Source organism: Ictalurus punctatus, chromosome 1 (assembly GCF_001660625.3).
Source record: "Ictalurus punctatus breed USDA103 chromosome 1, Coco_2.0, whole genome shotgun sequence".
Taxonomy (NCBI): domain Eukaryota; kingdom Metazoa; phylum Chordata; class Actinopteri; order Siluriformes; family Ictaluridae; genus Ictalurus; species Ictalurus punctatus.
This window is the reverse complement of record NC_030416.2, coordinates 31,216,861-31,237,820: the sequence shown is the minus strand read 5'-3', so window position 1 is coordinate 31,237,820 and position 20,960 is coordinate 31,216,861. Positions and strand designations below refer to the sequence as shown.

The 20,960-nt window shown below is 38.3% G+C and overlaps 1 protein-coding gene across 3 annotated transcripts in view; it reads left to right on the top strand.

Annotated features, from left to right (window-relative positions):
• Nucleotides 1-20,624, top strand: part of LOC108276674 (RALY RNA binding protein like) — a 206,881-nt gene extending 186,257 nt beyond the window's left edge. For 2 of the 3 annotated variants that reach the window (XM_017488602.3, XM_047158351.2), the window contains 7 exons: nucleotides 3,877-3,924; nucleotides 5,264-5,445; nucleotides 13,712-13,765; nucleotides 14,731-14,844; nucleotides 18,642-18,811; nucleotides 19,680-19,714; nucleotides 20,095-20,624. In XM_017488602.3, coding sequence (XP_017344091.1) covers nucleotides 3,877-3,924; nucleotides 5,264-5,445; nucleotides 13,712-13,765; nucleotides 14,731-14,844; nucleotides 18,642-18,811; nucleotides 19,680-19,712 — 601 coding nt within the window. In that variant the 3' untranslated portion in view covers nucleotides 19,713-19,714; nucleotides 20,095-20,624. The remainder of the gene's footprint in view (nucleotides 1-3,876; nucleotides 3,925-5,263; nucleotides 5,446-13,711; nucleotides 13,766-14,730; nucleotides 14,845-18,641; nucleotides 18,812-19,679; nucleotides 19,715-20,094) is intronic. The other variant, XM_053683895.1, reaches the window with a different exon arrangement.
• The last annotated feature ends 336 nt before the right edge of the window (nucleotides 20,625-20,960 follow it).

Sequence of the window (20,960 nt, the reverse complement as noted above, 5' to 3'; positions counted from 1 at the left end):
GGAATTGTATTATTGTATAACTGATGTCCAGAAAATTTTGATAGTGGTACATTCAGGCAGGCAGGTACAAGGCAAATAACCTTTTTTTTTTTTTTTTTACTTCTATAGAGCAAATCATTTAATTTTTTTAACTATAAATTTAATTTATCTAGTACTTTTAACAATAGCCATTGTCACAAAACAGGTTTACAGAAATCCATATGTCGATTTAGATCCCTAATGGGAAAACCAGAGGCTTAAATGGCAAAGAAAAACCTCCTGAGATGACATGAGGAAGAAACCTTGAGGAAAAACCAGGCTCAAAAGACACTCATCCTCTTCTAGTTGACACCAGTGTAATTATTCACATTAATCACACCAGTGTGATTATTAATAATTAGTCTTCTGTAACTATATACTACTAAGGATAGTATGGATATACTGCTATTCAGTTCATACAGAATTTTGCTAAGTTTTTTTGTGATTGTTGCAGACAAAAATGCTTGATTTTGCTGCGGCTTTTTTCTAAATTTGCTTGAGCAGTATTAAGTGCTTTTTTTGTGGAAAATTACTTAAATTGGCAAAATTGCAATTGTTAGTAAATGAGACCTTTTAGCTGTACTCATGTTCGACGCACGTGAATCAAAGAGGGCTTTGGCTGAATGTTCGCTGTAATGGTGTCACATGGCACGTCTTGGCCCAAATCTGTCGAAAATCTGAAAAAATGTAGCAAAAAAATGCAATTTGTAATTCTGAAAAATTGCAGGCTCCTGCGAAAATTGTAGAGGTTGTTTGATTTATCTTTAATTTCTGCGATCGCAAAATCGCTAAATCCTGGAGGGACTGGTTAATTGTGTTTAAAGGATTTTCAGTAGGACAATATTGTGAATAAGAGTCCTAGGATGAGGACAGGACAGTCTTATGGTTGCACCCATAGTTTTTAGGTCCAAACCTACAGTATCCAGGTGAAATTATACACTGAAGCATGGGTGAGACTTCGGCATGACCTGTTTTTGTTTGTTTGTTTGTTATTTGGGAAGTGCAAATCTGTACGGTATCAATGTCAAACAATAGAAGGTGAGTCACAATGCAAGTACTCCAGAAATATGACCCAGACCACTGATTAAATGTAAGTTCTTGTTTTCCAAAAAGCTGATAGAAAGGTTTTTTGTTGTCTATGTATAAAAGGGACATAGAAGTAATGAGGCATGCATTTGCAGATATCCAGCAATGCTATTATTTCTCTTCTCTGCTCCCTTTCACTGATTTGTGTTTCCTCTCCTTCTCATTGTAGCAGTAGCTTTTCCATTAGCTATCATTATGCTCTTATTTATTTTTTCCCTCTCATTTAGTTTTTGATATGACAAATTCATTAAGACATGATTTGCATTTTAACAGTACATTTCCAAATATCCATTATCGTAGTTCTGTTAATTAGGACAGTAAAACAGGAGAATGACAAACCATCAAAGAGCCGTTTTAGACACAATTGCTTTATTTTTCAATTAAATATATTAAAACATTTGGAGGATGGAGAGTTCAATTTGGCTGAATAATAATGATGCATGCATGAGAGGGAGGGACAGAGAGAGAGAGAGAGAGAGAGTGTGTGTGTGTGTGTGTGTGTGTGTGTGTGTGTGTGTGTGTGTGTGGTGGTTCTATAAGAGACTAGCCAGGATTAGCGGGCTGGAAAGCAATCTGAGCTCCACTCTGCCACATAGCTCACATATAATGTCAATCTCCAGCCCTTAGTCTGCACCTCTCACACTGACCACCGAGCATGACCAGCAAGCCAATCGACATCCAGGGATTCAGGTTTGTCATGGTTTAATGCATCTGGGGAGAAGCAGAGCTTTAAGTAAACACAGGAAAATTGTTTTGTAGATAGCTTGCCCTTTCCCAAGTACAAGCGATCAAAGACTATAGTGAGAGAAAATGCTTTCTATGTTGTAGAAGTTAAATCTGTACACACTAAAAAAAAACCCCTCTGTGACAAAACATGGAGCCTGGGCACTGAGACTGTCATTCATATTGATTTACTTAATAGAAACTTTTATCCAAAGGAACTTACTTGTGAGACAAAATTAGATTTAGCCATTCAGCTAAACAGAGGGTTAAGGAAAATACATTTCTGGCAGTTCTTGGATTTAAACTCACAACCTTCTGACTGCTGGTGCAGAACCTTAACCACAAAGACACCACTGCCTTTCTGTCAAGTAATGTTTCTCTTAAAAACACTATAATTAAACACTTGGCTCACTTTACTTTCGGTGAAACTACTGCCATGGTCATGGTTGAGGGGTATTCAGAGCCTATGCCAGGCACACTAGAATACTCTTTATAAACATACTCATTCACACTTATGAAAAATTTAGAGTATCCAGCACACCTACAGGCATGTGGGAGGACACCAGAGACACGGGAGGAACACATGGAAGTCCGCACAGACATTAGCCCAAGCTCAGGATCATATTTGATGATGGTGGTAGACAGCACTGTCTAACACACCGCTCTAAAATCTCCCATATGTGGAATTGAGCTCTGGTGAGTGTGAAGGCCATATCATAAAATTTGCATAATTTTCCTCCCCATCAAACCAGTCAGTGAGTGTTCATGCCCTGTGAACGCGGGCGGAGTCATCCTGGAAGAGACCACTCCCATCAGGATAGAAATGTTTCATAGCATAACAGAGCTGTTAGTTGTTTGGTAGAAGGGAGTATGAAATTGGTTTTGTATATGCATGGTGTGTACACCATATTGGAAGTCATAATGGCTTAGTGTTTAGTAATTTTTCCTCGCACCTCCGTGGTTGGTGGTTCGAATCCCCGCCTCCGCCCTGTGTGTCTGTACTCCTCGTGCTTCGGGGGTTTCCTCTGGGTACTCCAGTTTCCTCCCCCAGTCCAATGACATGTTTTGTAGGCTGATTGGCATTTCCAAATTGTCCGTAGTTTGTGAATGTGTGTGCAACTGTACCCTGTGATGGGTTGGCACCCCGTCCAGGGTGTCCCCCATCTTGTCCCCGAGTCTTCTGGGATAGTTTCCTGGGATAAACCTTATGGATGGATCGATGAATGGACGGACATACAAATATGGTACATATCCATATAAATAAATGTAACTAGCAAAAAAAAAGTCTAATTTTAAGGTCTTTTTAAACTTTTTTCCACCAAACTCTTAAAATATTTGTAACTGTGTTTTGTCATGTAACATTCATATTGTTAATTTTGCCCTAAAAGTAACACAATTTAATACATTTTTACTATGTGTGACATCTTCCATGTGGTTTATTTTTTCATAGTTTAAAGAGAAAATAATTGTATCTGATTTGTTCAATTTAAGCAAGCGAAAAATCCACAGTTGTGTATATACAGGTGTGGTATTAACAGGGCTTGACTGGAGGCAGGATGTAAAACTTTACTTCAAGTAGTAAAGTCAAGTTTATTGGAATTAATTAATATTATTGTCATATTGTTTAGTTATGATATTTGGTTTAGAAGGCTGCATAGTGAAAGCATACCATAATGATTGTTTTTTTCCTCATGTATAGATTAATACCCTGTGAAAGTTTAACACTCAGCGGTGAATTTGTAAAAATGTTGTAAGTGGAGTTGTGGGTCTCATCCTGTGGCTGTGTAATGAGATTACTGGCCAGAGGATGACACCCACTTTAATCTTTAACCAACATTTTTATCTATAGGTAAAAGGGGAAAAAAGCTAGTATTATGGAATGGTTTGTTATATAGTGCTTAAATGTAGTTAAATAGTTTTAAATAGTAATATTTATATATGTATATGTATATATATATATATATATTTTTTTTTTTTTTAATTTTTTTTTTTTCCAAAATAGCAGGCAAGAAGTATTTTGATGTATTTTGTATGTGTGTGTCTTTACAGTGGATATGAATTTGACTATGACTATTACCGTGAAGATTTCTATAATCGGTATGTATTCACTTTTCCTATTCCTTCCTGTTACTACATTCCAGCTTTTAAGCAATTCTAAATTGGTAAATTTCCCCAGTCTGGGATCAATAAAGTTTTTTTTTTTTTTTATCTTATCTTATCTTAAATAATAACTTTGAAGTTTTTAGCACCTAAATCTACTATTAGGTTCTCCACCATAGATGTGATGCATCAGTGCAGAATGTAAATCGCTCTCTACATGATTATGGCCTTTAACAAAGGTTTGAGGTCAAGAACAAGAAGGAGAAAAAAACAGCACAACACTTAGTCTTGGCATTTACAGAGTGTGCCACTAGCTTCAGCCTCATTCAGCCACATGTTGTTTCCTTGGAGAAAAATCAAATCAGAGCAAATTTTGTTTAAAAATCTGTTAGAATTGACTGCATAGAGCATATCCTTACACTAAAAGACGGCATGTTTTGGTTTGTTTTTTTTTTTTTTTTTCTTCTTTATTCCCATGCTTATGATCACGGCCTTTATCAGTGGAGACATTTTGCTAAATGTCAGTCAGGCTAAGAAACACTGTGCAGAGGAAGCACAAGTGAGTGTGAGTCTGTGTGTGTGTGTGTGTGTGTGTGTGTGTGTGTGTGTGTGTGTGTGTGTGTGGAGCACATAGTTCAGTCTGACATTTCCCTGTGTCTCTGTTCTCTCCTCTTTCATTTGAAGATTCTTGAAAACTACATCACTGCCATGAATACAGATCTACCTACGATATGTGAACAGCGCAGTGCATCTAGACCAGGGGTGTCCAATCTTATCTGGAAAGGGCCGGTGTGGGTGCAGGTTTTCATTCCAACCAAGCAGAAGCCACACCTGAGTCTATTACAAGCCAAGATCAACTGATTAAACAGATGGAATCAGGTGTGGCTCCTAATTGGTTGGAATGGAAACCTACACCCACACCGGCCCTTTCCGGATAAGATTGGACACCCCTGATCTACACGTTTCTCAAGAATGTAAAGATCTATTTCAAGTCACATTGGTCGGGAGATTGGTCGAAAAAGCCTGCTATTGAACCATCAAAGATTGATTGTGAAATCTACAAAAGCACTTATGTATTCAGAAACTGTCAAGTCACACATCTAATGCTTATGTGGTTAAAACAGTTCACAGTGACATCTACATGTGGTTTCACTGCAAAATCAAATCTGTGTCCAATCTCAATCCTGCATAATCCCTGCATAGCTTTAGTAAAGCCAGTTCAGCTCATAAAGGCATCCATAACTATTCAATGAATTGAATAGGGTGTGTCAGAGAGGGAAATGACTAAACTATGCCATGCATATGTGCTGTAAGATCACTTTTGTTTTGTGCTCAGGCTCTTTGACTATCACGGACGCGTGGCCCCGCCTCCAAGGGCCGTCATCCCTCTGAAACGCTCGCGCGTCGTGGTGCCGTCAACGCGGAGAGGAAAGACTTCGTTCTCCATCAAAACCTCCACTTCTTCGTCCTCAAGGCCACCTTCATCCTCCTCCTCCTCCTTTTCCTCTGGCCTCAAGCGTAAGTCCAGATGGCAGAAACGAGCCTTGGCACTGCAGAGACCAAAATCATAATTTGCAGGCCAAGTTCAAGACTTTGAACCACCATTCCACCATAATAAGCAGCATTCATTTAAGCAGCAGTAGCAGCTTTCGAAATAAGACCTTTGGGCGTTGCTTTAATAACATGATCTTGGACAACGTCCAAGAGTTGTATTAAAAATGTGAAAACATTTGCTAAGTAGGTCATCTAAACCAGAGGAAAGGAGTCAATATCCATGCATTTTTATTATTCTAAGGAAAACCAAGGTAGATTTGTGATGCTGCAATGACTCAATCTGTGGCGGTATTAGCACTTTCCTAATTACCGTTCTTTAGCACTGCCAGCTTTATTGCACACCATATGAAGTCAGTGAAGTTTATTCCTTATTCTTACATAGTATATTATCAGTGGAACAAGCTAGGAGGTCCAGGTCAGGGAGTCTTTCTCTCGCTTTCTCTCTCTCTCTCTCTCTCTCTCTCTCTCTCTCTCTCTCTCTCTCTCTCTCACACACTCTCTCCCTCTCTTTCTGTCTTTCAGTCTTTACTATGCAAATAGCCAAAAAGGAAAATGGATTTTTGTATTCATGTCATTGGAGTTATGTATTGATTTCCCTCAAAGGTGCAAACGCATGTCTGTCGATGTCATCAGCCGCCTCTTGGCTGAAATTGTCACTTTGATTCGGAATTGGCTGTGCCGCATTTCCCGACGGTGATTCACGGAAGGCAGAGCATGCCACATTTCATATTCTTGTAATTTACATTCACTTGCACAATTTTAGATTTGCATCTCCAGCCCATACGAGCTAAGCGGGTTGGGAGTGCGCTCTCTTCATCTGGAAGTTAAGCCTGAAGATTACTTTTATGTTCGACTCTGAGCTCTGTGATAGTGACTTCTCTGGGGCTCGTATCGAAGCAAAATAACCACGGCTACATGCACAAAACACGCACGTTTTGCTTTTATGTTTATCTCACACCAGAGCTCACATCTGTGTCCATGAGAGGAGTTCACAGTTTGTCTCAGACTGAAGATTATACTCTCCAGTAGGCATGGGGGCATTAAAGAAATCTAAAATTAGCACTGAAATTTCTTCTAAGTGCAGGGACCATTTGATTCTTTTTTGTATTATTTTTATTCTGCAGATAAATTCCACACTGAAATGGAGAAGAAACAGTGGGAGATTGCTGTGTTTATTATCACTGAATCTGCACTTGTTTTGAAGGCATAATTCTCCTGAATACAGGAGAAACCATTCTTTTTCTTATCATACAACATTGCATCTCCAATGCCTTGGGCTACAGTGTTTCTGATTCTGTAGCTGCATTACTATGCAAAAGTCAGACATGTAATACAAATTTCAAGCTTGTATAGACAGTTGGCTGGCCGCCACTAGGAAACCTGTTTTTTTTTACAAAAAGCTGTAGCTTGTATTTTTTTAAAAAATGGCAAATGCTTTTTGGTTAGCAGCATCAAGGATATTGTAGACGTAGTAAATGGCTCATGTGGCTTCCTTTGAGGTTCACATTTTGAAAAAAAAATAACTAAAACCCCTTTTATGAAAGCAGTATCCTTCACCAGTACATATCCTTGAAAGCATCTTTCTATTCTTTGATGGATCCACACATATTATGAGGTAGTATAGTTGAAATGCGTGTTCTTGCCTGATGCTGTGTGGACAGTAGAGTGATGTCTCCTGTCCTCTGTTCTGTCTGAATGCCTGCTGAGCTTCAGCAAGACTACACCAAAACTCTGGAAAAGTTCTCAGTAGCATAAAATACAGTTTGTTACTGCTACACGTTGATTCTCAAGTAATGTAATAATGTATAGGGAAAATAATATATTTAGTGAAATAATCAATGACGGGGTGGTGTGATATGACCTGACACGAAACAGAGTTAGTTACCACCCTGAAATATGTGTGTTATTTAGCTTATTACAGCAATTTTACATCTACACTTACATTTATTCATTTAGCAGACAAAATATTCGCTTTATAAAAGCGACTTACAAATGAGGAAAATTCAAGCAAAGCGATATATCAAGCGAGAACAATACAAATAGTGCTACTGTACAATATTTATAATAGAGTTCTAGAAAAGCAAAGTGCATAGAGTAGTGGTGGAAGAACCAGAGTAAGGTTTCTATTTATTTATTTGTTTATTTATTTATATATATATATATATAAAAATGTTAAAGGATAATGTGGGGGTTGGCGTTTTAGGGGTTAGTTAGGTGTTCACAGAAGAGGTGGGTCTTTAACTGTTTTTTGAAGATAGTGACTTATTCTGTGGTCCGGATTGAGGTTGTAAGTTCATTCCACCACTGAGGGACAGATAGTGTGAAGGTTCTGGAAAGGGACCTTGAGCCACGATGAGTAGGCACTACTAAACGTCGCTAATCAATCACAGATTGTGTGCTGGAACGTAAGTCTTCAGGAGAATGCTGAGATAAGGGGGTGCTGTTCCAGACAAGGTCTTGTACTTGAGCATCACGGCCTTGAATCTGATACTTGCGGCTACAGGAAGCCAGTGGAGGGAGATGAAGAGGGGTGTGACAGGAGTTCTTTTGAGCTGGTTGAAAACAAGGTGTGCTGCTGCATTCTGAATCATCTGAAGGAGTTTGATGGAGCTGGCTGGGAGGCCTGAGAATTATGTATTGCAGTAGTCCAGTTTTGATATGACAAGAGCTTGGACTAGTAGTTGTGTAGCCTATATGGTCAGATAAAGTCTGATTATCTTGATGTTGTATAGAATGAACCTACCGGAGCGTGCAGTTGTTGAAATGTGGTCTGTAAATATCAAGCTCAAGATCAAGTCACCCCAAGGTTCCTGGCTGTCCTGGTTGTCTTTTTTGGCAACAATTACAGCTTTTAATTATGAGTGAACAACACAGCATGTTTCTAATTACCTTTATTGTTGTGGAATGTCTGTGAGGCAAGTTATTTCCTGTTATTACATATGTTATAGCAGCTATAAAGATTCAATCCCTAACCTTTTTTACTAAGGAAAACTTCTTTTCACAGAAATATTTTTTTTATTATTATTTTTTTTAATCCCAAAACATATTGGTATATTGGAATAACTGGAATTAATAGAGTCTGTATGTGTGTGGGTTTGTGTGTGTGTGTGTGTGTGTGTGTGTGTGTGTGTGTGTGTGTGTGTGTGTCTGTGATGGACTGGTGTCAGGGCTCATACTGCAGTGTGGTGGCTTATCCATCTTAAAACACACAGATAGCTGTAGTACTGACTGCATTGTATAGTATGAGAAAGTCACCTCAGATGTTGAATAGGCATGATTATTGATAGTTCTTTCTACATTGACTTAATTGGATGCTGTAAACTGAAATATTTGTAAATATTTGGTACCTGGAAAAATCTGAGCTTTCCGTCATCCCAGCCTGTCCCTCCATCAACCACAACCTCACTGTACAGCTCAACTCAGCTCAACCACACTCAAGCCAATCAAGACGGCCAGGAACCTTGAGGTGATTCTTGATGACAGCTTGACCTTTACAGACCACATCTCAACAACTGCACGGTCCTGTAGGTTCATCCTGTACAACATCAAGAAAATCAGACCGTACCTCACCGAACAGGCTACACAGATACTAGTCCAAGCTCTTGTTATCTCAAAACTGGACTACTGCAACTCACTACTTTCGGGCCTCCCAGCCAGCTCCATCAAACCCCTTCAGATGATTCAGAATGCAGCAGCATGCCTAGTCTTCAATCGGCCCAAGAGAGCCCATGTCACACCCATCTTTATCTCCCTCCACTGGCTTCCTGTAGCCGCCCGCATCAAATTCAAGGCCTTGATGCTCACCTACAAGACCTTGTCTGGAACAGCACCCTCCTACTTCAACTCTCTCCTGAAGGCTTACGTTCCCTCACGCAATCTGCGATCAATTAGCGACCGACACTTAGTAGTACCTACTCATCGTGGCTCAAGACCCCTTCCCGGAACCTTCAAACTAACTGTTCCTCAGTGGTGGAATGAATTTACAACCTGAATCCGGACCGCATAATCTCTCACCATCTTCAAAAAACAGCTAAAGACCCGCCTCTTCCGTGAACACCTAACCAACCCATAAAAAAATAAAATAAAAATAATAATAAATAAATAAATAAAATTGCACTTACACCTCTACTCTGCACACTTTGCTTCTTCTGGAACTCAATTAACAGATCTTGTATGGTAGCACTACTTGTATTGTTCTCTGCTCAATATATCGCTTTGCTTGTATTTTCTCATTTGTAAGTCGCTTTGGATAAAAGCGTCTGCTAAATGAATAAATATAAATGTAAATGTAAATATAAATAAAATGCATGGGAGACTATCTGATTGACGTATAACATACAGTCACTGATTAAATGAAAGAAAAAGAGACCTTGGATATTTGATTAGAGAGTACTTTGACGGTCTAAATAAAAAAGTAGAGAGAAAATATGTAAGTTTTTTTTTCTTGGAAATGTAATTAAGTATGAGTACAAGTATTCAATTTCAATAACACTCAAGTAAAGTATAGATGCCACAGACTAATACTTAAGTATAGTAAAGGTATTTTCCTTTGTTCCTTTCCTCCATTTATTAAGTCCTTTGGTTCCTCTGTTTAAAAAGCTTCAAATACTAAATTTGGCTTAAGTGTAGTGCTTTGGTCTATTTTTCAGGCAAATAAAAGCCTTTTTCACATGTATTATGTGCTTTCTTCAGGATAAAACTCACTAAATGAATTGCAGATTTCATGTGACATTAACAAGGTCGAGGTGTTCATGGATGAAACCAAAATAAGTGCTGTTAGAACCATTAAGGACCTTCACAGATTCCTGGGCTTTGCAAATTTTATAAGAGATTTATTTGTGCGTTCAGCTCCATCGCTGCTAATCTGAAACAGTGTACTTAGTGAACGGGGGCGCGTGCAAACTAGCTTGGGATTCACATGTGAACAAGACAAAAGCATTTCTCAAATGATATTTGCTCTTTATTCAAGATAAAAAAAAAAAAATCATTAAAGGGCTTGAAACAGACTGAAGAGCAGACTGTAAAACTGTAATACCCACATTAGTTTAAATATATATGCTGTACTGATCTGTAGGACAGCTGTGGGATAGTGACTATGAGTGACAAGCTTCTCTAAGAAGGTCCTCAAGCAGACTCATGTCTCACAGGACTTGGGTTGATAGTAGAGCATCTTCTCTCTCTCAGATCATCCAGATGACACTGACTACTTCTGAAGGATGTCACAGGCCATTTCCGTGTCTGACACTGATGTAGCATCAAAGACGTATTTCTGCTCTGTTCCAGTGACACTCCTTGCACTCCTACGTATGATCACTGTCATCCCCCCAGCTGCAATCGGAGGCAGAGGCATGACCATTTACTTATTTTTTTTTTTGCTATTTATTAATCTGTTCATTCCAAGCTACTTATGTGCACTGTGTTGCAGAGGATATAAACTGACACTTGATACTAAGCTGACATCTGTGGACAGATACACAGGTCTGTTTTTAGCTGATGAGAGCTGCTTCAATCCTTATCAGCCTACACTGGCAAAATGAAAAAAAGAAATAAATAAATAAAAACATTTAAATGCAACATTTAGACCGTTTTGTCAATTGTGATGCACATGAACGGATGAGCAAACTGTCTGCTTTCATGCAAAATGGACCCCCCCCCCCCCGCCCCCCCCCTTGATTCTTACACCTATCCACTAACAGGATTTGAATATTTCCATAAAGCATGACAAATAAACATTTAAACTCTGGAGCATAAGCAGACTGATATGTGGCTGTTTTTAAGAAATCAAATGATCAGATCAGTGCAGGGTTTGAGTTTGATGTCCATGTAAACATCAATAACCTCTTAAAGTTCAGTTATTCAGGAACTGCTATAGATGTGCTATGAAGTAGTTTCATTGAAACCAAAGGAAATAAGAGCAAAGAATATCAATCTGGTCCACCGCTTGGACTTCAGTGGGTGAATATCTATAGAGGAATGTCCAGGGAAGGTCCGTTATTCCATGCTTTGTTCCATGTGCTTTGTAGTCGTCCATCAAAAACTTATCCGCGTGCTAGTTAAATAGGTCAGGGATTAAGCTAAAGCTCTGTTAGAGGGGAATTAGTACAGAAAAAAAGAAAAATAGAACAAAATTTAAGTAAAACTATGTTCTAATTCAAGTTTGTTTTTTTAGGCTGCAGTGAACAACCAAAGTTTATATTAGCTAGCTAGGCTACATGTGTAACCCTACACCTCCATGGCTTAACTTTGTGTCTGGTTACACATATTGCAGGCAGTACACGCACCCTGTGTATTGGTGTTCCAGACACTTTTTGATGGTGCTTCTAAATTTTTGTTAGTGAAGGTGCTTGTAGTTTTCTGAAATGAGAGCACCAGTGCTGCCTGAGGAAATCTGATTTTCAGCCCTGTGTATGTAGCAGCAGAAAAATTGCTTAGCAATCAATCATCAATGCTTTATTTAAGACACTCTTCAGTAGTATCACCATATGCTCTAATACTAGTTGATGCACTTTTATTTATGGAATTTTGGGACAAAATTGGGCCACTTAAAATTACTTGTCTGTTTTTTGTTCCCAGTCCTCCCCATAAATGAATGTTCAGTTTTTTTAAGAATTAATGTCTATAGCTGAATACCACAGTGCCACTTTGAAGAAACATGGCACACTTCCTTGCATTTACATTTAACATTAATATCAAGTCATTTGGCAGAGGTTCTTATCCAGAGCAGTTTGCAAAGCATGCAAACAGCTGAAGGTGAAGTGATCTACTAAATCTATAAGCATTCATAAGGGCTCATCAAACCAATGCAAGAGGAGTCTATAGTACTATATTATAAGTACATAATTTATTGTAGTACAAAACTTATAAGTATAGAAGATCAAAAACCAAGCACCATTTCAAAGACAATAAGTGCAAAAGTCTGAGTAAATGCAGAGAAATGCAACAATATTGTCCTAAATATCACCTCAGTAACAAAATCTAGAGTCTAGAATTATACTATACTATATATACTATATATCTAGGATATACTCTTCAGTCTCAGAATGGATGTGTTAATATCCTAGACACATTTTGTGTTGTTACTATTTCAACACATGTTGTGTTGTCCAATAAAATGTGTTAAAAAAAGAAAAAGAATTCACACGAGTGACCAACACAGCATGTGTTAAATTATTTTCCAATCACGTTGTTGACTGCGCTGCTGACGTCATCATCCAACTCTGAACTCGCCTCAAAGTTTAATGTTCATTGCTTTAAACTTTTGATTGTGACAGCAGAGTTAGAGTCCTGAGGCGAGGAAACCAAATGACCACAGGTAAGTTAGAGTTCATCACTATTTAGCATTCATGCTGCTGAAAATGCCTGGCCGAGTTCTCGAAAATGTATTCGTTGGAAAACAGTAACTCAGCAAGTGATAATTAATTTTAATATCATGTGCTGCTTCCTCACTGTTGGTGCTAGACTACTAGTGCCATGTGTTTATGTTGGCTGTGAAATATAGACTGAGGTTATTCTATAATTCTCTGGGTCTGTATCTTTTCTGAGGCTCTGAGTTAGGGTTAGCTAGTTGGATGCTGTCAACAATCACAGTAGGGATGAGTGATGCTAACCTAGATGCTCACCTGAGTTAATAACATTACTTTAGCATACAGCCGCTGTAATTTTAGACATTCCCATTCCCTTTTTGAAAGTTAATGATAACGTAACATTACAGCTGTTCAAGATGATGTAATACAGAGAGTGGGTTAATATTAACTACATTTAGCAGCTGTTTTGGACAAGGCAAATTGTAGTAATTAGCATTATGAGGGTGGGTTAGGGCCGTGTTTCTTCATGTATTCGGTGAATGTTAATGCTGGTTAACAGGTGCAGACAGTCAGTGGCTAACGGAACTTAGCTAGCTCAGTAATGTGGAGGCCGATAGTTGTTCACAGAGGATGGGGGTTACAGTAGGTTGTAATGCTTTCCACTATCTCTGTAATGTTGGTGACTTTAGGTTGTGCAAAAAAAATTGTCGGTGAGGTGCTAAAGGCTGGAAAATAAATATTCACAAGTTAGCTAGATTTTCCTGGTGAATCTACAGTGCCATTTTGTTCATTAGAAGACTGGAGGTCATATTTCCAAAATGACACAGTTTGGGATTCTGTAACACAATTTCTCAGTTAAAGCCCAAAGGCATTTGTCCATAATTTGTAGCTAATAACCAACCGAAATCCTTTTTGCTCCTTTACAGCTTTTCAAATGGAAGGCAGTGGGACTCGTGTCATCCCAGATGGCAGGGAGATTAGTAAGAAGATGCATCAACTCCAATTCTTACATCTGTCAAATGTTTTAATGATTTTAATAAATGTCACCTGAATTTCATGCAATTGTTTGTTTATTTTGTGAGCATTTTAGAATTTTAGCATACAAACAAATTGCATTTTAGAATAATTGTAGGGGAAAAAGTATAAACACATCTCTGTGTAATTTTGTATTATTTTTTGACACATCTTTGTGTGGAAATGTACAACACACACAGCATGTGTTAAATGTACCGACACACTGATTGTGCTGAAAGTCCTAATCTAGACACGCAGGTGTGTTAAAAATAAACACATGGTGTTTTATTTTTAACACATCTGTTTTAAGAGTGTAGATATAGTCTAAAGATCTGCAATAAAACAACATAGCATGTTCTTTCATAACCCAGAAATCAATAACTGACAAAAAACTGCTGGCCAATTTTCTTCCCACTGCTGAATGTAAACCAAGTCATTTTTTAGCTCTTTGCTTTAGTTAGCTCTTCAGTACGCTTTTAAATTATGTCTTTTTATCGATCCAGGTGTCTAAAGGGTTATAGCCCTCAATTCAGGCCACACTCAGGGAGTAGATTTATAAAAATCACAGTCAATATTGCGGGATCTCAAGAACAACATTTATATAGTCTTTACCTCTTCAGAATCGATAAGGTCAACCAGACTCATTCTGTATTGTGTAAAAACCGATGTGCTCATCAAATATGACCTGTTTCTTTGAGGAATCTCTTCCTAGAGGACTATTGAGTTTACAAAGAAAATGAGATAAGGGCTAAATTAACAACCACTGTGGAGGGAGATTCTGCATGTGTGCTGTTTAGGAAGCATGGATTAAATTATGAATATATACAGTAAATATACATATATAAAAGATGCATGAAGATAAGACTAGATTTCTATCACATGATATGAGATGATACGTTTTGTGGTGCTTGTACTTCCTCTGTATGTGCAGTGAAGACGGATCAACTCCAGACAATCAAGCGTGAGCTGACTCAGATCAAGCTGAAGATCGACTCTCTCCTGGGCCGTCTGGAGAAGATAGAGAAGCAGCAGAGAGCCGAGGCGGGTAAGGAGGGGAGGTGGGGACCTGCCAGAGACAAACAGGAGTTGCTCAGGGAGGAGGGGAATAAATGAAGATCACATACAAACAATCAATCTTTCTGACAGGTCAGAAGATACCAGGCTCGAGCGCTATGTCATAATAGTGCTTATGTGACAACATGGTGATACAAGAGGATTTTTTAAAATATAAAGAGCCAAAAGCAGAATATAGTGTATGACAGAACAGGGGAAGGACTTTAGAATGTGTATATATATATATATGATTAATTGTGGATTTTATATAAAAATATATAATCACCTCCAAAGTGTTATTCAGTAATAAATATGGTAGAAGTGGTGAGATTCTTCCAAAGATGCTCTGGGTTTATATACACATATACATATACATACATACATACATACATACGTACATACATACATATATATATATATATATAGAGAGAGAGAGAGAGAGAGAGAGAGAGAGCATCTTTGGAGGTATCTCACCACTTGTACCATATATATTACGGAATAACAGTTTAGTTAAATATATATTGAGTTTAATCCACATTAAAATCAATATATATTTGTGGAGTGAGCACCAGTACTGTGGGTGGAAATGCCTTGTTGCTGAGAGAGGTCAGAGGAAAATGGCCTGATTTGCTCAACCTGCAAGGAAAGATATAGTAACTCACATAATTACTTTTGACAGCCATGGTGAGAAGAAAAGCAGAGATCACACTTTTCCACCCATTCTGATGTTTGATGTGAATATTAACTGAAGCTTTTGACCTCCATCTATGTGATTTTATGCATTGTGCTGCCACATTACTAAATGATTAAAAAAAACTGTATAAATGATCCAGTATACAGGTGTTCCTATTAAAGTGGACGGTATGTGTAAGTTAATGTAAATAAATACACTATGGGGCAAGCATGTTTACAATTTTTTGCTAATATTCTTTGTTTAAGGATACTTGGACAGAGGTACACTGTTTAAATACTTAAATTTAATTTGATTTATACGCTTAAAAATAAATGTGCCAGAAATGGTTCTTTAAAATGATGTTATAGAACATCATTAATACAAAAACATTATAGTGGTCTATGGGCAAGTTGCAGACCTATTTCAGCAGATCAGACTGAGTACTGAGTAAAATATGGTAAATGGTCTGCACTTATATAGCACTTTTTTTAATCCTAGCAGTTCCAAAAGCACTTTACACTGGTTCACATTCACCCACTGACACACACACTAATACACCAATGGTAGCAGAGCTGCCATGCAAGGCGCTAACTTGCCGTCGGGAGCAACTTGGGGCTCAGTGTCTTGCCCAAGGACACTTCAGCATGTGGAGTCACGTTGGCCAGGAATCGAACCGCCAACCCTACGATTAGTGGACAACCCGCTCTACGACCTGACCCACAGCCACCCAGATACTAAATACTGTAGCAAACCCAATTAAAACTGTAGATTGACATTGAATTGCCTACAATTTACAGACTCCAGTTTTCTAAACATGAGCCAGTGTGGTTTCTGTAGGAGAACCTACTGTAGCATTTGTGTAAATAATTTATCTGAAGGCAGCTCATCAGACCAGAGACTAGCTACAGAGCTAGAGACATTAGGTGAGAAAGGGGAGAGTTTTCACAGAATTCTTCATTTTATTTACCCTCACTGGTCTAATTAGTGAACTGATTAGTGAACTCGCTTCCAGTTCAAAACAAATGTCACATCTGTTCAGAGTCCATGGCACTAATGGTAATTTGAAGCGCCAGTGCAAAACAAAACATAGCCACTTCAAATTTATATTCATAAATTATTAATGATTACACATTAAAAGGTAGCTGTTGTCACCATTCATTCACGTTTGGTGCTTTTCCAAACCTTTGTAGGCACTGAATATTATGTAACTGGACCTTTTTTCATTCACTACCTCCAATATAGAAGAAACTTCTTTCTTTGTTTCCTAAATAACCCTCTGAATGGTGATGCCACAAAGAACTGAAAAACATTCTCACTATAAATGGTACCATTATTAGAAGGACCCTTGTGGAGGAAAAAGGATTATTCAATGTAAATGCGGCAACAGCAAAATGGCTAAAGATCCATCAGTCAGAAGGTTCAAAAGCCCATTTTCGAGTGAGGAGCAGTATTAAATCTAGCTGAAGTGTCTGACAGTTTGACGTAACCACAATATTTCACCCTGAAACACATTTGGGACAATTTACATGTACTCAACATTTGTGGAATTGTATCTGAAGTCATTAATAAATTCATTATATAATATCAATATATTTACTAATTGTACTAATCATGCATGATTTTTTTATTATTATTATTTGATGTAAATGTTAATTTAATAATGAAATAAAATTAAGAACTCCTCCTAGACTTACATTCAGCTGCAGATGAGTTATTTGATGAGTTATTTATGAGTTATTATATCTTGGACACATTTCCTTTAGAGAATTTATTCATTCTAAATATCAAATCAGAGTTAAAGCACACCATGCACACATTCTGATTTCATGGACTCAATTTTGTGTCTCATCGGTACATTAAGCTGGGCTTTCAATATAGTACTTTAGCATGAGAAATAAACAAATTCAAACAATAGTTGTTTTCGCAGACCAGTTTTTCTGCTTTTTCATTCCTGCCTAAGCGGCACACTTTCTGTCGCAGTAGGTATCAAATAATAGCCTTCATGTAGATAATCATGAAAAAATACAATGTGCTATTTTATAGGCTGACATCTAATAAATGTGAGTGGAAGCCATATTGTTAAATTGAGAAATTTGATGCGATTGCATGATCAACATTAAGTTGTAATCCTTCTCATCTCTTGATCATGAATTGATCAGCCTTAAGATATTTGTTAATATATAAGACCACTACTATTAGATGTTTATTCTTTGCGTTCTTCTCATTTGTGTATTGCTATATCAATCTAAACAGTATTTTTATTGTCTTTTGCTTTTATGCGATATGAAATTTCAGTTGACAGCAGTGGGGACTAGAAATATTGGTGCACATTTTCCATCCATGAAATGAATGTACTTGTCTTTAAAGGCAGTGGTCTAGACACATCTGGAAAAAAACAGACCCTTTGATCAAACTGAAAAAGTGTCGTCTTGGGTTTTTTTTTGTTGTTGTTGTTGTTTTTGTTTTTGTTTTTTTAGCTTTCTTCTTTTTTTTTGTTGTAACCTTTTTTCAGGTTTAGAAAAACTTGAAAAAAAAATGACCTGAAACTAGTTTTGTGGCATTTTCAGAAATGCATATGGGACATTTTAATAATCTGCGCTACCCAGAGATTCAAGTTAAGCACCTGCTTAAGTAGACTCTGAATATGGAGAACTTTTCGTGCATGCAGATTGATGTAACTTTTGAACTTACGATTCCAACACTGAATATGGCACATGATGCAGAGAGAACAAGCACCAGAAATCAGACTTTTCAAAAGTTGCCCAGAGGTCTTTTCTATCAAGTCTCTACAAAACGGAGATTCATGTGTCGTATCCCTACAGACTAATTAGCAGTTTTGCAGATAGGGTCCTTTATCCCAGGAATGATTGATATCTCCTTTTTGTGCCAGCATGCCACTGTGTCTCTGCCAGCTCTTGTCTTTTTGTCTTTTTCTCATGCTATGCCCCCCCCCCCCCCCCCCCTCTCTCTCTCTCGCTCTCTCTCTCTCTTGTATTTTGCATCCCTCTTAAGATCATTTTGTCTTTTCTATTTGTTTTTGTTTAACTATGTGTTAATAGACTGGTTAATGTTTTAGATTTTGTAATAAAGAGTCTTTGAAATTCTCTCTCTCGCAGAGGCTCAGAGGAAATATGAGGATAACTGTGACTCACTACATGAGGAGTCCGTGTCAGAGACGGCGGAGAACTCGGCTGAGGAGGCAGGCGAAGGGACGCTAGACGCAGAGGCTGGAGAGATGACTGACGGCGGAGAGGATGACTACGACGAAGAGGGCAGCACTGATCTGGTACGGTCAGCTCCTTGGGGGGCAGATAGATAGTATAGGCCTTGTCACAGGTGACAGCAGCGAGGGTTCGCCCCCTCCCCTCTATTAAACATAATGCAGTGGAATTATTCATGACCGTAGATCTGAGGGCCGTGTCAGAGACGTGTCACGTCTATCAATGCCACATGGCACACACAGTAATTAAAAGCAAGTGCAAAGTGCAGTCCAGCTGCATCGAGAGAGAAACAGATAGGGTGGCTCTGATGCAGAGATGCAGACATTTGCTGCTTTTAAACGGAGGAAATGAGCCAGGGAGGGTGCAAGGGAGGGAGCAGCTAAGCGAACGCGCAGATAATGTAACCATGAAAGCAGCCATGCAGACATATTTAGTGTCTAATATACCACATATTTCACAGCTTTTAAAGATGCTATCTTTGAAAACACTAATAGAGTTATTCGTAGGCTGCTTTATTTGGGCTAATTGAGCTACTGCAGGCCGTGTGAAGTCGGAGAAACTCAGAGACGTGACTCTGTCTATCCCATATTCACTCACCTACTTTAGAGGAATAATGACTGTCTCGCCTAGGGTTCATCTCTGGTTCAGTGAGGCTACATATTCTGTTATATTTATTAGCCCATTTAAAGGGCAGCCTGAATGAATCACGAGTGGTATGAACACTTCTCCCTTTAATGGAAGATAATATTTTTCAGAAGCAGACTGTTCCTTCTGACAATCATCCTTTGTCAAGGTCACAGTCATCACAGACGACAAATGGACCGAAGGGAGATGTCTAACTTCCTTTTAGTCTGGCAGACGGCTTGTATTTGCCATGAGAGAAGAGTATGTTGAGTGAGATGGTTTTGTAATCGCTATTTTTTTATTTTACAGATAGAGAACCATGTGTCTGACATTGACAACTAAAGGTAAGATGATTGCATCCATGAATATTTATATATTTTCAGTCTGAGCACATGGGATTTAAATGCATATTGGTTTTTTATCCTGAAAACAATCCAAGCATACTGAACGGCAAAGAGAATCAGCCAATTTCCATCATGGGGACAGATGGGGAGAGTTTAGATTTCGCTTAATGAATATATTACAAACTAATTAGATCTAATTGTTTGGTCAATAAAACCTGCTGTAGTTGAAAAATAGCATGCCTTATTACCTAGGCTACCACCTTTTTCTTTCTTCGTAACAACATTTATGATCAAATCTTTTACAGTATATGTATTATAGGACAAGACATTTCTATTTGTCACAAAACCATGCTGTATGCAAAAATCTTTTCTTTTGCCAGGCCGTGCCAAATGGGAAATCAACGCTGCTTTGTCACTGCAGTGTCAGGGGGAAGGAGGGATGACATGAAACTGTGAGAAAAGCTTCAAAGAAAGGGAAAAGGAAAATTGAACTGATAACTTTTAGAGAGACAATGAGAGCAGGCATGTGATTGGTCCTGGTGAGAGGTGAAGCAGCACTCATGGACAAATCTCTCACGGCCAGTCATTATCAATCGCTCAGCATTTCACTGGCCTTCATTTGATTACCTTGAAATATTCATTCGTTAAGAGGATGGAGCTTAACATTGCTTGTATAGAGTGAAAATAAAAAATGAACTACTCAGACCTGATTATATGCTTTTTTAAAGTGGTTTTACACATATATTATGATTTGTCGTGGCATTATACGATGCATAATTTTGGTTCTCCATGTGTAATCTTCCAGCTTGAATATTCCAGCTTGTTTTATTTTCATTAAATGTCTAAGCGAATTCAACTTTTTTATCTGTGATAATCCATGTAAATATAGTGGCACTCCAGTGTGTGTGTGTGTGTGTGTGTGTGGGGGGGGGGGGGGGGGGGGGGGGGGGATATAGTCTTAAAGAGAACGCAGTGCTGTTATTAAGACTGAAGAAGATTTATCGTCGTTCATCACCTCACGCATTTCTTTCATTGGATTTTTCCCTTCTGCAGTGGAGGAAAGCAGATGCTGCTGTAGCTGCTGTGGCTTCCCTCCGGCAAGCACTGCCATGTGTCTGCCATGAGTCATACTCATCTCTCTCTCTTTCCATCTCGAATTCCCGCTTTGTCCTTCTCTCATTTCGTCCTCCCTTTATTTCTCTATCTTGCCATCTTTCTCATCAGCCCCTGATCTCATTCTCGTTCT